General features: G+C 50.1%; 1 protein-coding gene and 1 pseudogene across 2 annotated transcripts; one reads left to right on the top strand and one right to left on the bottom strand.

The window, feature by feature from the left end:
* Window positions 1–12,206: 12,206 nt before the first annotated feature.
* On the top strand, window positions 12,207–12,891 carry LOC306661150 (synaptonemal complex central element protein 3-like; the record flags this gene model as incomplete). Its single annotated transcript, XM_079139935.1, has 2 exons — window positions 12,207–12,222; window positions 12,574–12,891. The coding sequence occupies 2 exons, from the start codon at window positions 12,207–12,209 to the stop codon at window positions 12,777–12,779; spliced, it is 222 nt and encodes a 73-aa protein (XP_078996061.1). The 3' UTR covers window positions 12,780–12,891.
* A 388-nt stretch (window positions 12,892–13,279) lies between these two features.
* Window positions 13,280–15,166, bottom strand: LOC306661149 (kelch domain-containing protein 7B-like; annotated as a pseudogene). Its single transcript has one exon. The product of its transcript is annotated as a kelch domain-containing protein 7B-like (transcript).
* Between the last annotated feature and the right edge of the window lie 1,755 nt (window positions 15,167–16,921).

Below are 16,921 nucleotides of genomic sequence, written 5' to 3'. Positions count from 1 at the left end.
TAGAATCAGAAACAGAGGCAGACACCGAGACTTGAGGAGTGGATTCTACAGTGTATGAGGGATTCCAGGGGTGGTAATTAACTCTAAAGAAGACCATAAAGGCTGAACGAAACTATTTAAAACATATACATGTTCATAAAAGCATCAAAGAGTTCCACACAGCTACAACATAGGACAAGGTCTGAGAACCCAGGAAGGAAGCCTGCCCTCAGAGTTGTTTGTCTGAGACATGTGCAGATGCAGAGTAAGCAGCTTGGATACGGCTATGGTCTGTGACCTCACAGGGCAAACAGGGCCAGGACGAGAGCCCACACAGCTGGGGTCTGGCAAGCCATCCTTTTTTTGAGCTATAACCATAAAGTATCATGCCCTCTGGATAAGAGTAAATAAAACATAAATCATGCCCATGTGAATCTGAGGCCTAGGTTCGTGTGACAGGGGATCAGGGAATTTCAGTCTTTGAACTTGAATTAGAGTGGTTCAAACTGTTCCTGACATCAGCTTCCAACTGAAATCCTTCCTTAAGAAAGGTACGCATCCTCAGGCATAGGCCGTGCCTATGATCTCAGCTACTCCAGAGACTGAAGCAGGAGGATTCAAGTTTGAGACCAGCCTCAGCTACTTAGCAAGACCCTGTTTGAAAATAATAAAAAGGGCTGAGGATATGACTCAGTGGTCACTACTATCCTTGGGTTAAATCCCGGGTACCAAAAAAAAAAAAAATATATATATATATATATATATATCCATATAATCCTAGACCTCAAATAATTTCTACATGTATTGTTCACACTAAATATCCAGGTTGCAGACACACACAGGAAAAATGACACAATAACCAGAACTAGCAAGATAATAGACAAAAGAAAAGTCCTGCAAAGATTTGGGGTAGTGCAGCTATCAAATGAAGATCATCAATTAGCTATATTTAAAGAAATAAAAGCCATGCTAAACATAGCAGACTTGAAAATAAACAAATTTTTAGAATGAAAAAATTGTAATGGCCAAATTTTTTAAGACAAGAAAAGAAAAAAGACATCCAAATTACAAAGTATAAGATCAACATACATAAATAGTGTCTCTATACACAAGCACTGAACAATCTGAAAAAGAAATTAAGAAAGTAATGCCATATTCAAACAGCATCCTAAAAAATAAAATACTTAGGATTAAAGCCATATGGTGGTGCGTGCCTGAAATCCAGCTACGTGGAAGCTGAGGCAGGATGTAAGCTCAAGGCCAGCGTGGACAGCGTAAGCACATCCCTGTCTCAAAGTCTGCAAGGTGACTTAGAGGGAAAGCACTTGCCTATCATGTTTGAGGCCCTGGGTTCCAACCTCAGCACCACAAAAAAGGAGAAAAAAGAAAACCTCGATACATGTAGGTCCCCTGGATCAGAAGGCTACTAATGGTGATCTACAGAAATAAGGCAAACACTGTCACAATTCTGATGGCTAAGGGGAGGGGAACGGGAAATAATGAGGAAGGATACTGGCAAATTGTACTGTTTGTGTTGCGTGGATGTAGGAACGCATAGCAATGAATCCCATCATCATGTACAATCATAACACACAAAAAGTATGCAAAAAAATACCCCACAAAATTCTGATGAACTTTTCTGCAGTAATGAAAAAGTTCTCTAATTCATATGGAAATTTCAAGAGACTCAGAATATTCAAAAAAGTCTTGAAAAGGAACAAAGCTGAAGGATTTGCAGTTCAAAATTTCAAAACTTATTACAAAGTTTTCATTTAAAACAATATGGAGGCTGGTGATATAGCTCAGTGATACAGTGCTTGCTTAGCATGCATGAGACCCTGAGTTCAATTCCCATTATGTTAATATAACAGTATAGGGTTGGGGCTCAGTGGCACAGACTTTTAAACCCAGCTACTTGAGGCTGAGGCAGCAATTTAGCCAGACCTTTTCTCAAAATAAAAAGTAAAAAGAACTAGGGACGTAGCTCAGTGGTAATGTGCTCTGGGTTCAGTCCCCAGTGTTTTAGTTAGCTTTTTTGATGCCATGACCAAAAGACCTGGAAAGAACAACTTTAAGGAGAAACAGTTTATTTGGAGGCTCACAGTTTCAGAGATCTTAGTCTACCTACAGCCAGCTCCATTCCTTACAGCCCAAAGTGAGGCATTATGGTAGAAGGGTGTGGCAGAGGAAAGCAGCTCAGGACATCACACCAGATAGCAGAGAGAGAGGTTTCTCTCACCAAGAACAAAACATATACCCCAAAGTCACGCTCCAATGACCTACTCCCTCAAGCCACCCTACCTACTTATAGTTACCACCAGTTAATCCCTATCAGGGAATTAATGCACTAATTAGGTTAAGGCACTCATACCAAAGCATTTCACCTCTAAGCTTTTTGCATTGTCTCACACATGGGCTTTTGGGGGACACCTCATATCTAGATCATAACACCCAGTACTGCAAAATAAAGAAATACAGTATGGTGGGAGATATAGCTTAGTGATTGAGCACGCACCTTAGCATGATTTGATCCCCAGAACTGAAAAAAAAAATACACTAATAAGTGCTAGCATAAGGATAGACATCTATAAATATAATCAAGAAATAAATGGAAATAAACCCATGAAACCATGGCCTTGCTGTGCCTCCACAGATCAGCTCGGCCCAGAGGGGCCTGTTCTCGGCTAGGCACCACAGCCAAAGGAGCTGTGCACAAACCCTACACTTGGGACCTCCAGGAGGAATCACTTGACAACACCAGCGATCAAATTCTGAAAAATAAAAAGTCAATTGAGAAAATCAAACCCATTGTATTCTACTCAGAAACATCTAAGGGAGAAGGTGCTTCCAAGGATATTGGTTGGTAAAGTTGATGAAGTCAAAAATATCACACGCCCCTTGCGTGTTTGCTTTAAAATCTATGCAAAAGAACAAAATGAACAACCAAAAAAATCCAAAATCTCTTCTTGGACAAATTTAATCAAAAAAAACGCCACCGATGGTAAACACCTGGGCCGCAGCGCGCGAGCGCGCCCTCTGGCGGTGGTGCGCGGCGTGGCGTTCCCCAGGAGGGTCCGTGAGTCTCCACGGTTGCAGACGTTTAAGTGGTTGTTTTAAAACTGCATTACATTTCTCCTCCGTGAAAAGCATACTCGAGGCACGCTTTAAATTAATTTGTGACACGCACTGTGCCTCCCCTCACTAGCCGGCATTGTCTGCTATAAACCGAAAATGAACTATCTTTATCCTCGAAGGGATGAATCTGCTACGGTGCCAGGCGAGAGTGAAAATCGGTTCAAACTTTCTGCAAGGCATCTGGGCGCTTTCTTCAAAGCGGAAACGCACGTACATACTCCAGCCAGCAGCTCTCCTGGGCACTTTTCAGAGAGAAGTGGAAACGTGCATCCACACAAAACCTGAGCACAAACGTCTACGTCACTTTTATTTTTAATAGCCAAGCTATTTTTAAATCAATGACAATAAGAATGATCGGTATATCAAAAACTACCACCAATAACTAAAACCACATTTAGAGAAAAGCCATTCCCATAACTTTCAATGCTCCTATAATCGACGACTGATAAATAGGTTAATTAAGCCTGGGTCCCTAGGAATACTAAACGGGCAGAGACCTGTGCATGGCCTCATAATCCTAGGGAGGGGAGGGGAGGGGGAGGAGGGCCAATGCCACAGGATAGGTATTGTCACACTGGTTGTTTCTCAACACAGTCCGTCTAGGAAAAAGAGAGGGAATAAACCATGCAATCAAAGGTTCTCCCTGGAAGCCTGAGCAGGGTGAGGCAGAGGGCCCTCCCGGAAGAAGAGGCCACCAGTGGTCCTGAAGCTGGGAAAAAATGGGCAAAAGTGTCTGACACAAAGGGTTTTTTAGCTAGCAAAAAGAAAAGAAAACGGTTAAAAGCAGAAAATGAATAGAAAAGAAAAAATATATGATTTTGAATTTCAAAGGCTACAGTTAAATCATTGAAAATAAGAAATCAGCCAGGTGCAGTGGTGCACACCTGTAATCCCAGTGACTGAGACAGGAGGATCACAAGTTCAAGGCCAACCTCAGCAACTAAGCAAGACCCTGTCTCCAAAAAACAACAACAACAAAAATGCTGGGATACTGCTCAGAGACAGAGTGTACCTGGGTTCAGTTCCCAGTATTGGAAAAAAGAAAGAAAAATGAACAATTAGGGCATTCACCCCTTTTTCCAGAGTTTGCATGAATAACATGCAACCCTTTAAATATATCAGTTGAAAAACATACCACATAGGGACACAAATGTTATTTTTACATAGATTTCAAAGACAGAAAAACATATCCCCACAGAAATGTATGTCCCTCCCTGTGCTGGGGATGGGACCCAGGGCCCTGTGCATGATGGGCAAGTGCTCTAGCCTGACCACACCCAGCCCCAGAAAGATGGTGTCCAAAACCATGAGTGCACTCATGATCATGGCTTGTGACTGCTTCACGCACCTGCCCAAGGCCCACCTCAGCACCTGTGGCCATTCACATTTAGTGTAAGGACTTGTTCCTCTGTTTCTGGAAACTCACTGCTTCTAACTTACCCTGCTTTTCCTTACCCCTAGTCCTGACTTTCTGGAGGAGTTGGGCTTTTCTGCTTGTTTTGAAGTTCCCTGGGTTTTCTCGCTTTTTGATTCGAAACCCTCCTCTGGAACACATCTCTCCGCTCCTTTCTCCTCAGCACCAGGAGGAATCTGGAGGAGTTTGGCTGCAACAGTTCAGCCCTTCCGAGATCTCCACGCTTTCCTCTTCCCGTGGTGAGGTCTGCTATTTGGTCTGTCGTCTGCTCTCAGTCTTCCCTGAGTATTTTGCCGTGTTGGATGTCAGGTGCTCTCCTGTGTGTCCCAGCTTCATGCTTCTGCTTGCGCAGGTGAAGGGCTCCACCTGTTCTGGATAGGGTCAGTGGCATTTAGCTTCCATTCTGCTTATTTTAAAATCACAGTATGCAGATTCCCTTGGAGTCGGGTGAGGTTGTTACTGTTCTATGTGAGATGGGAAGGCAGAAATGACTGACGCTCCTCCTGTGCTGGCTGCCACCAACAAGGTGTGGGAGGGAGTGAGGGCAGCAAGGCGGCAGCTTCCATCTCAGGCTCCTGTCAGTCACGGACGCCAAGCCACTCTTCACAACAACGGTCCCACGGGCCCAGCTCGCCTCCTAAACCACAGCCCACCCAAAAGTCTTGTGATATTCCCTGTGCTAACCCTCTCTGCTTTAGACCCTTGGAGTGGTTTCTGTTTTCTGCACTGACCCCTCACTGACCTAGCTACCAAGCCTCCTGCTCCCACCTCAGTAAAGGTCCTCTGCCCACGCCCTTCCCTCCTCTCAGCACCAGGGATCAAGCCCAGGGGCACTCTTCCACTGAGCTGCACTACATCCTAGTCATTTCTGTGTTTTTATTTTGAGACAGGGTCTCACTATGTTGTTGAGGCTGGCCTTGTGCTGCAGCCCTGCTGCCTCAGCCTTCCAAGTCTCTGGGAGGTGCCATCACGCCCAGCAGTACGTGGACCTCTAGGGCATCTCTACTCATAACTCAGAGTTGTTTTTGACCAGAGATCAAAACTTCAGCTGCAAATGGAGGGGACAGCTAACGTAAAGAATTGTTAACTAGTGACAACAAGGTTACCTGCTGAAGTAGGTGAAGGGGACACTAAGGAAGACAGATGCAGCGATTGCAGAAAGTTGCACTGCATGGAGAGCTTAAAGGGAAGCAAGGGAGGAGCCAGGAGTGTAGAAGAGCTGCTGCAGCACTGTGCACAGACCAGCCAAGGCAGATGAGCAACCCGGGAAGGGAGGCGAAAAGAGAAACCAGCCAGAAATTTGTCTGAGAAAGAACTCTGGGTGAGATGCATAAGGCAGTCTTTGGGTTTGTTGCTGGAGTAACCCCCAGGCCCTCCGGCACACAGAGGAGTCCGCGAGGGCTGTCAGCCTGGGGGACACAGGCTGTTGAGAACAGACCCAGGACAGCATGCTCAGGACACCCTCCACTGGCCAGTGCACTCTCAAGACTCCTCTGCCGCCAGGTCTGAGCCTCTCCTGGTCTCAGCACTCTGCAGGCTTCAGGGCCTGCAGAGCCCGGTGGCCCTGCGGGTATGGAGGGCGAAGCACACACTGGGTTGTGGAGACTGTTGGCCACAAAGAAGCTTCTAAGGGCTGTGCCACCTCTTTCCATTTCCTTCCAGTGTTAAAAATGAAAGCAGAAATCTGGGTTTGAAGAAGTAATGTTGGATCAAAAATCTAAAAGGAATTTTACCAACTAGGAGAACCATCTGTGCAGCCCATTTTGCCTGTGTGTACCCATCCGTGGTCTTTGACACCTGCGTGAAGACCAAGGAGCAGGCAGGGGCCGTGCAGCACACCTATGACCCCGCAGCTCAGGAAGCCCAGACAGAAGTTCCTGGCCAGCCTGGGCAAATCGGGAGGCCGTGGTTCTGGTGCAGTTCCGGGGCAGAGCACCCCTGGGTTCAATTCCCAGCACCAGTAAAAAGAAAGAAAAAAGACTGATCATACGGTGTCAAAATAAGACCATCACAATTATCGCTTATTCTAGAGTAGAGGAGCCTGTGTCCTCAGGCACAGCAAGCTCTTCCTTAAGTCCACCGGAGTCCTCATGCGAGCACCCGAGGATCCCACAGAGAACGCCTCCTCCCTCTGGTATCCTGTACTGTGGGCCAAGTCTGCCACCATGCTGCCTTTTTTTTTTTTTTTTTTTAACAATAAAACTGCAAACCAAAACCCAGAAATCAAAAAAACAATGAACTCTGAAATCAGAGCTTTGAGGAGAAACGCCTCCTTATTTCCCAGCTGCCAGGTCTGCACAGCATTGTCAGCAGGTGGGAAGCAGCTTCTATAGAGACTTGTCGGGCTCTTATTTTGAAAACGAACCTTTTGAATAAAGTATTAATTTGAATTTAAAAATATTTGAAATCTATAATCAACTGAGTTTATAATTTGGGCACCTAAGGACATGGCCTTATTTTGAGGGTGTTTTGTTTTGTTTTGTTTTTGTGCTGGGAATTAAACTCAGCAGCACTGTACCACAGAGTTACACCCCCAAACTTTTTGTTTCTTATTTTGATACGAGACCTAGTTGCCTAGCGTGGCCTGGAACCTATGATCTTCCTGCCTCAGCTTCCTAAATTGCTAGGATTGCAGCAGCTCAGGAGGCTGAGGCAGGAGAATCATAAATTCAAAGCCAGCTTCAGCCTTTAGTGAGGCCCTGAGCCCATCTCCACCTCCATCCCCAGCACCATTTAACAATTGACATGCATGGCCCAGACGAAGCCACATGGTACACACTCTGGTATCTGGTTTCTTTGGCTTCTCAGTCTAATCAGCAGAATATCACCAGTATAATGTACCAACTGGTGTGTTAGTCAGCCTCTCACCACCGTGACAAAATATCTGATAAAATCAACTTAAAAGGAGGAAAGGTTATTTTGGCTCATGGTTTCTGAGGTTTTAGTTCCTGGACCATTGTCCCCATTGTTTTGGGGCCTGTCGGGGACAGAATATCAGGCAGGGAGCTTGTGGTAGGACAAAGCTGCTCACTTCATGGTAACCAGATGCAAGGAGGAAAGATGGGAAGGGGCTGGGGTCCCAGTGTCCCCTCCAAGGGCACCACTTCAGTGACCCGACTTCCTTCCATTGGGCATCGCCTCCTAAAGATTCTGCCTCCTCCCAGTAGTGCCATAGGCTGGTGGCAGAGCCTTTCATACGGATCCAAACCCTAGCCACTGAGGAGTTAATAGACCTGATCAAGGGTAGTGAAGATGTGTTATTGGCCTGATCATCTGAAGGCAAATTGCTTCTGATTGTCTTTGTATAGAGAAGGAAAAAAAAAATCTTGCCAGATCAACAGCTGCATACCAGGTACAAGGGAATGTGTTCATTTCTTCATTTTTTCCAGCAACAAAACCACATCTGGAGTCACCTCCTGATTGAGTTTGATAATCTGCTGTCATTCTCTGAGATCATCTTCCGCACAGGCCGAACAGGCGAATTGAATAGGGATGTGGTGGGAATGTCTCCCACTCTTCAGGTTTTTAATGGTGGTCAAAGCCTGCGGTGTGCAGGAATGCAGTTGCTTTGGTCTGCTGCTCTTGTAGCGAGAGGCGGTCCTGCTTGGCTTCCGTTTTACCTTTCTTACCATGATAGCCCTCATGGGTCAGTGAACAATGTAGGGATTCTCCCAGTTACTGAGTATGTCTATTCCAATTCTGCATCCTGAAACTGAGAATAACCACAGGGGGCGTTCAGAGACCCATGACCCCTGTGAGACAGACCTGAGCTGACACCCATTGACCACTTGGCTCCATAGCCTCTATCTGACTGGTGGACCACAGTGAAGCTTGGATCTCCAGGATAGTGTAAGTTGAGTCTAATGACCCTCAAAAGGTCTGACCACCTTCCTTTTCCCAGTGTGTGGGTGATACTGACCATGCAGTAGGTTCATAGTGAAGAGTGTGGCCTGAAGACACAACCCCAGAAGCTCCATCGATTGGAAAAGTAGACAAAGGTGTTTCGCCATAAGGGAGAAGAAAGATGCTCATAGGCACAGAGAAACTGGAAGACTAGCACCATGCTGGCCAAGACAGGAGACGGTTCAGGAGGAGACAAGAATCAATACATCCCTTTGGTTTTGGAAATACTGAGGTCATTTGGTGATTTGGAGAGAGCAGTTTTAGTGAGGACAAAAGGCACACGCTGAGGAGCGACAGCCTTGCACTGCTGTGACTGTGAAGGAGCTCTAGCCAGGGTGGGCCACACCTGTGATCCCAAGCTGCTCAGGGAGCCGGGGCAGGGGGATGCTGCAGGATCCTTCCATCCCTCACCAACAAAATCTAGATAGAACACATCTTCAAGGCATCACTGGTCCCACAAAAGGTAAGCGTTCCCGAGATATTCCCCCATGCCCACACCCTGGAAACTTAAATATAGCTAATAAGTCCTCTGCTAGATGATAGTGCACCTCCATATGAATAGAAAAAAAGATGCTGCTTTTTCTGGGTAGATGATTGAAAAAATTCTTTGTAATGAATTAGAAAAAGGCACACTCCCGGCCCCTGGCCAAATGCAATCTCCTCATATTTTGAAGAGAGGACTTTAATTTGGATTCCAGCCCCCACTTACCCTCTTTGACTGAGAGCCTTCATACAAGGCCCAAATTGTGCATGGTACCATCAACCTAGTGAGATGAGCATGGCTCAACCAGAGACCTCAGTCAAGTCATGCAGGAGCTGGGACTCCAATGGTGAGAGGCTGGGAACGAGTGTCCTAATGCTGAAGGCAAAACCCAGAGCAAAGCTACCAGGAGAGCAGGAGCCAGAGCAGCAGAAGCAGACCTTGCTCTGTAGTGAGATCCAGTGTGTTGGTAGGTCTGCCCTACAAAGGACTGCAGGCTGGGCAGCTTCAACAACAGAAATTCGTTTCTCACAGTGCTGGGGGCTAGCAGTGTGGGCAACGTTAGTTTCTTCTGAGGTCTCTCTCCTTGGCTTGTAGACATCCATCTCTTCCTTATGTCCTTACATGATGGCCCCTTTCTTCCTGTTTGTGTCCTAATCTCCTCTCCTTACCAGGATCACTCATACTGGATTAGGGCCCATCCCAATGACCTCATTTTAACTTAACCACCTCTTAAAAATATGATCTCTGAATACAGTCCCTTTCTGAAGTACTAGGAATTAGGATTTCAACAGATGAATTTAGGGAGGAAACAATCCACCCTATATCGAATACTGACTCTTGAAACATCAGAGAGGTAGAGAAGCTGGATATATGACTCTTGCTCTGCACCAAAAGCCTCAAGAGTCCTGGATGGGGCACCTCAACAATGACCTCTCACATGAAAATTCTAGCTCCTATGGAAGATCACCTACACCAATCTTGATTTCTCATCCATCTCTCTACCCTGGGTGCCTCAATTAGTTTTTATAATAAGAGTTTCTTCTTTCTTTGAGCAAATATATATCCTTAAATATATATCCGATCTCATTGCTCACAAGTTCTGCCTTCTGCAAAACACTAGAAAACAAACACGATTCAGCCAAGTTCTTTGTCACTTCATGACAAGGATCACCTTTTCTCTGGTCTCTGATAACTTGTTCCTTATTTCCATCTGTACCCCATTAGAATGGCTTTACCATTTGTATTTCCGCCGGCTATTCTTGATCTTTATGAGTTCTCTAAGAAGGAGGCTTTCTCTCTAAATTCCTCTTTTCTTCTGAGCACTTACCAGAATTACTTTTAAAGCTCCGTGCATGGTAATGCTGTGTCAGTTCCTAGCATGCACTTCAGAGCTCTTGCACCCTCTACTCACTACCCAATTCCAGAGTTACTTCCACACTTCCAGATGTCATTTGTATTCCCCCCACCAGGTGGTTCTGGGGGTTTAAACCCACAGTACCTGATTATAGCCCTTTATCACTGACTATAGCCCTTTCTGTTTTTGAGACTAGGGTCTGGCTAAGTTGCCCAGGCTGGCCTCAAACTTGCAATCCTCCTGCCTGGGCCTCCGAAGTTGCTGGAAACTACAGGTGTGCACCACCACAATTGGCCATTTGCTTTTATTTGGTTGGTTTGGTTGGTTTTGTTTGTTGGTTTTGTTTGTTTGTTTGGTTGGTTGGTTGGTTGGGTTTTTTTGGGGGGCGGGGTTTGGTTTGGAGCTTTTGGTTTTTGTGTTCTGGTTTTTGGTTTTTTTTTTTTTGGTTTTTGTACTGGGAGTTGAATCTAGGGACTCTTTACACTGAGCTACATCCCCAGTCTATTTTATTTTTTATTTTGAGAGGGGGTCTCATTAAGTTGCTTAGGGCCTTGTGAAGTTGCTGGGGCTGGTCTTAAACTTGCGATCCTCCTGCCTCAGCCTCCTGAGCCTCTGGAATTACAGGTATGTGCCATTGTGCCCAGCCCCAATTTCTGTCTTCATTGTTTTGTGCTGCTGTGACAGATTGCCATAGACAGGGTGGCTTAAAAGACACAATGGACATTTATTTCTCAGAGTCCTGGAGGCGAAGTCAGTCTGGTGCTAGTGAGAAGCCTTTTCCTAGTTTGCAGACAGACGTCTTCTCAATGTGTCTTCAATGGCGGAGAGCAAGCTCTCTGTCTGTTTTGTAAGGACACCAATCCCATTCATGAGGACTCCATACCCATGAGCACTCATCTCCTTAAAGCCTCTGCCTCCTAACACTTTCACCTTGGGGTTAGATTTCAACATGTGAATTTGGAAGGGACAAACACTTGGTCTATGACACATGTGTTTGGCAGTTCATGTATGTCACCCATTTAATCTTCACAGCAAGCCATGATCAGGAAGTGGTCTCTATTTTGCAGAAGTAGAAACTGATGTTGCAAGTCTGACTCCATATCCAAGGCCACAGGGCCAGTAAGTGGAGAGCGGGGAAGCTGGTTTTGTTCTGCAGACCTGGTCCATGTGTCACCTGTTGTCCCTGGTGTGAAAGGGTGGTATGCAGACTCCCTGCACCAGATCTATCCGGGATGTGTACAGCATCCAGGCTCCTGGGTACCATTCCCAACCAGGTAGACAAGACTCACCATGGGTTGCGTGGGGTGGGGAATAGCAGCCTACATTATAAGAAGTGTCCCAAGGGGCCACTCAGGCTTCCAAAAGTCAAGAATCCCTATACTTGCTAGACTCATGAACTCTGTTGAAACACTACACATATGTTTTCTAACAATTTTCCCTAACCAAACAGATGTTACTTTGTGAAACTTCAAGTGTGCCACATGGCTGACCTTGTTGGTGTGAGAGACACATGTACTTTTATTACTAATCATGCTTCCTGTATCCTCTTTGGTTAATTTCCTTGAAAAACATATCTTCTCAGAGTATCCAGCATTTTTCAAACTCAACAAAGAGGAGTGTTAAGGAGAGCGATCTACTGTGCTGGGTTGTCACGCAGAAGGGGTGACCTTTGTTCTGTGCAATTCTAGAATGCAGAGCCACAGTGCAATTGGGGTTTCTGCATACTTCCACTGAGTTTGCACAAGAAGCATGTGTTCACCTGGAGGTCCAGGGAACACTGCCCTCAAGTTGCTCTCAGAGGGAAAGAGTAGTGTGATTACTCAAGGTGTCTTACAGGGGAGGCAGCAGAACTTCCCCAGGAGAAGCCCTGGCCTGAGTCTTAATGAAAGTGCAGAGGTGCAAGCTGCAGGTGGACAGGGACCCCAAGCTACTGAGGCATGAAGAAACATGAGAGTAAGGACTTGTAGGCCTGGGAACAGCCGGCCTACCTGAGCATGTGACTCCTGGGGAGGGTTGCCCTGCAGCCACCAGCTGTGAACTGTGTATGGCAAGGACCTGTGGTTTGCGCCAGTTTTCCTCCCAGTTCACATCAGACTGGCCTCCAGCCTTTTACGTCATGGGCTGATGAATCCAGAAGTTAAGACTGGAAATTAAGACGTGTCATTATTGCTGTTTGCAGGAAGGAGGTTTCACAGGGTGTTTTATGAGCCCTGTTGTAGCTTACAGGCCAACAGCGTTCTCTCCTTGGAACATGGGGTGTCCCAGCGGGGTCCAGCCCCTGGCAGTATGAGTGAGGTCCCCCAGAGCTGCAGCACCACCTGTGGCCTGACTGGGCCTGTCTGGTTGTTGCAGTGCAGGCGACCTGGATGGCCTATGACATGGTGGTCATGCGCACCAACCCCACTCTGGCGGAGTCCATGCGCCGGCTGGAGGACGCCTTCCTCAACTGCAAGGAGGAGATGGAGAAGAACTGGCAAGAGCTGCTCAGTGAGACCAAGCGCAAGCAGTAGGCCCTGCTGCTCATCCACGCTGCCATCCATCATGCACAGGGAGCCACAGAGACGGGCCAGTGACCCAGATATATAGCTGTGTGCACAGTACTTGTTTCTCAATAAACTTATTTTCAAGCACAACCCAAGGACCCTTTCTATCCTGTGCTGTGATCCACCCAGCTGCCTGCTGTAATTTGTGAACAAGGCAAGACAAGGGTAAGATGCAGAGTCTTTTCAGTGGGTGAACATTTGGTGCAGTGGTGTTGAGCATAGGAAAAAAGAAAAAAGAGCCAGACAGGGCAAATCAGGTCAGGTGCTGGGACAGGCAGCACTCAATCAAATTTATTTACCCGCTAACGTGGGCTTCAAAGTGGGTAGGGAGAGAAAACACGTCATTCCTCATGCTGTGTACCCCAGGCACTCTGCTAGGTGGCCCACTGTTGATCACATTCTCACAGCTCTCCTGAGAGACAGGTGTCCATTAGGCCTCTTTATATACGAGGTTAATGGGGTGGGGGGGGAACATCTTGTTTTGAGTCCACACAGCTAAAAGGGGGCTTATTTAGAGGGAGATCTGGGTAACGGGGATGGGAGTCTTGAGGGGCAGAGAGACCTGCAGGTTGTAGAGGGAGCCAAGCAGTCCTGTCAGGTCTAGGCAGGGCCCTGTGCAGGGCTTCCAGACCCAGCTGCACAGGCAAGGGTTCCACACCCAATCAGACTCAGGAGGAAAGAGTCAAAAGGCTCCTCAGAAGCCTCAGAATGGCAAAGTCCCAGAGGCAAGGCATCTCCCGGGGACCTCTTTGCTTCCACTTCTACCTTGACGAACACAGGGAGCACAAACAAGCTTCCATCATCTCCTTCCTTGGCTCTGGGCCAGGAGTCCCCAGCCCAGACAGGAGACTGGGAGCAAGCTGAGGCATCCAAAGCAGGTAAGGACCTGGGGCAGGAACCAGCAGGGTGAGGGGCCTGAGTCCAAGAGGCGGGAAGTGGAAGGGATCTCACTCCAGAAATAAGTGACTATCTTTACAGCAGGAGATAAATGTAGAGGGAAAGGTGTCCCAGAAACAGGAGCAGAATGTTCTCACCCCAACCCCCTCTCCATGCCCCACATCCCTCAGAACCCCAGATGAAGGGTATCCCTGGAGTGTAGTTCTACTGGCATTCAGAAGTGAGTTCTGCAGCTGGGCTTCAGTGGGCAGAGTCAGGATGAATGGACAGAGGATCCCCTTATTCCCCAGGGGAAAGGGCTGCAGTTCCTTGGCCTGAACTGGGCAGTCCCCTCAGAGACTACAAAGGTGGCAGTGACCTGGTGGTTGAGGCAGTAAATGGTGTTGCCCAGCACAGTACAGCGGAGTGGGACAGCGTCAGGCAGTGGCAGGGAGACAGCACGGCTCCAGGAACCTGTCACCGTGTTGTAGCGCATCACTGCAGCGCCCACACCCCGCAGCAGGTCAAAGCGGTACAGAAATCCCCCCAGTGCCACCATGTCACTGGAGCGCCGGTGGCTGGCACTATAAGGGCATTCATCCCATGAGTCCTTCACAGGACTGTATCTAAGCAGACGGTAGAAGAGGTGACCTCCTGTGACGTAGATGTCCCCACGGCAGGCCACAGCCTCATGGGCCACAGGGAAGGTGCCTGCTGGGAGGGGGGCACACAAGGTCCAGGCATCTGTGCGTGGGTCGTAGCGCTCCATGCTGTACAGGCACTCGCCCCCAATGGCATACAGCAGCCCTTCCAGGGCCACCAGCTTGAGCTGGGCTCTGGCTTGCTGCATGGGCCGAACCTGACTCCAAATGTTGGTCAGAGGGTTGTAGCAGAAGACCTCTTTGGAGCAGACAGCCTTGGCACCAGAGCCACGGATGCCACCTGCCAGGAATAGGTAGTTGTGCATGGTGCAGAGACCACAGCCCCGGAGGGGGCCTCCTCCGGCACCTGGGTCAGGGGCCACCAAATTGTTCTCTTGAGTGTTGAACACATGGAGATACGGTTGATGAGGCAGAGGTGCAGGCTGAGCTGCAGGCGCCTCCTCGCCATAAGAAACTCTTCGTTGAGTCCTGAGTGGCACACCTGGTAGAGTCTGGGCAGCACAAGGACCCCCAGCACTGCCTGGCCTGGCCCGTCCGCAGGCTTAGGATGTGCTCCCGGTCGGGCCCACTCCAACTGCCGGTAGAGGTGTGGGTCGCCCAGCACATGCAGCAGGTTGTTGCTCATCAAGGTGTAGGTCTCCTGGGCTAGGCCAGGCTCCCCACGCTGCTGGGCAAAGGCCAGCACCTCCAGGCAGCCTGCCCAGGTCTAGCCGCAAGGGACGTGGAACAGCTGCGGCAGGCTCCAAGGGCAATGAGTGGGGCTTCTGGGGGCCCCTCAACCATCCTCCAACGCCCAGGCCTCTGCAGAAAAACCATGAGTTTTGGGCCTCTTTCTGCTTCTCTGTGAGGACTTCTCTACTGCCTGCAGGCTGGCCCCCTCCCTGAGCACTTCACTCTGGTGCTGCTCTGGGACCACCGGGCTAACCAACTGCTCAGAGCTCCTGGCTATTTCACACATGCTGTGTTTCCGTGGTCTGGGGACATGCTGAGAATCCCACTTCATAGCAGAGGATGGTGCAGGTCCAGGCTGCCTGTGCACACAGGGCTGTGAGGGACCCCCAGGCACTGCAGCTGAGGGCGGTGAGTCTAAACTTTTCTCCTCGGTTCCATCTCCTTTGGGGCCTAAAGGTGGGTCATGGGTGGGAGCCCCATTGGACTCAAAGCTCATTGACTGGGCCTGCCATAGAGCCTTAGCCAGTCCCCCTGACTGTGTGACAATCCCCAAAGAAGATGTGTGCCTACCCTGGAGATTGGGGATTGCCCCTTCCGAGTGGGAAGCCGGTGGTCTGTCTGCAGAATGTGTGGAAGAGCTGGGGCCTGCAGGGCTCACAGGCACTGCCCTTGGAGCACTTCCTCTGGGCTCCTCCTGCCTGGGAAAGGGGTGGCTTCTAAGAACCATGGCAATAAGGTTTCCCCAGCTAGTGGAAATCTGCCCTTCCTGGCAGCTCCTCGAGAGACCCACTTTGGACTCCCCAGACGCAGGCCTTGACCCACTCACTGAAGCTGGGGCTGGGGGCGATGTTGGAGATGGGGGATAAGGTTGAGGCTGGGGCTGAGGCAGGGGCTGAGGCTGTGGGCGGGACTAAGGTTGGAGACGAAGCTGAGGCTGGGAGTGTGGCAGGCGAGGGGGCTGTGACTGGGGAAGGCGCGAGGATCCCTGTCGGAGCTGAAGTGGAAACTTGGACCCGGGCTGACGAGGAGGCTGGCGCCGCGCTGACATTTTCGCCCTCAGAAGGCTCCTGGCTGACTCCGTGGGGCAGAGAGTTTGAAGGAGAGGGGCCGGGGGCTGCAGAACCAGCTGCCTCCGGGGACGGCCGACCCGGACCCCGGCCGCGAGGCGGGTTTCGTGGCTGGACGACTGGTGGAGGGGGCGCGGCTGTGGCCGTCTGCAGTTGGCCTCCCTCCGTGCAGGGTCCGCGGGGACTCCAGCTCAGCCGCCGGGCCGCCGGCCGCCTGCTCCCATGCTGGGCTCAGACTCCCTCCCTCCTCCGTGCGACGGTCCCCGGGCCCTCTCCGCTCCGCCCGCCCCGGCGTCGAGCGAGGGGCCGCCGTCGGCCGGGCCCGCAGCGCGGTCCTGGCGTGCGCCGCAGGACTCCGCCTGCGCCTCCGCCGCTGGAGGCCCCACGGCGGCCCCTCCAGCGACCCGCCCGCCGAGTCCAGGGCGAGGCCGACGACCGCCCTCCTAGCCCGGGACCAGCCCTCCGGGGGGCCCGGACCCACATAGCCTCCCTGGGGGGCGCGGGCGCGGGTCTCGCCGCTCTCGCCAGCCTGCGCCCCGGAGCCCAGAGCGTGGACTGCGGCTGGCGGGGGCTGCTCTTCTCGCGCCCGCGCTCAGAGCCGTTCGTCCCGCACCCGTTTCCGTGGCGCGGGTCTGGGGCAGCGTCCTGCGGGGCGGGACCCTGGGCTGAGGCGGACAGCTCCGAGCCTGCGCCTGGGCTGCGGGCGTGGGCGTCCATTGCGGCGGCGGAAGCCGCGTCCGCAGCGTCCACAGCGTCCCACACACTCACCGAGGCGCCCAGGCGGAGGGGGTCGGGCTTTGAGGGGCGGCAGGTTCTGTCTCCGAAGACAGCG

Source organism: Sciurus vulgaris (assembly GCF_902686455.1).
Source record: "Sciurus vulgaris genome assembly, chromosome: 5".
Taxonomy (NCBI): domain Eukaryota; kingdom Metazoa; phylum Chordata; class Mammalia; order Rodentia; family Sciuridae; genus Sciurus; species Sciurus vulgaris.
This window is presented reverse-complemented; position numbering and strand designations above follow the sequence as displayed.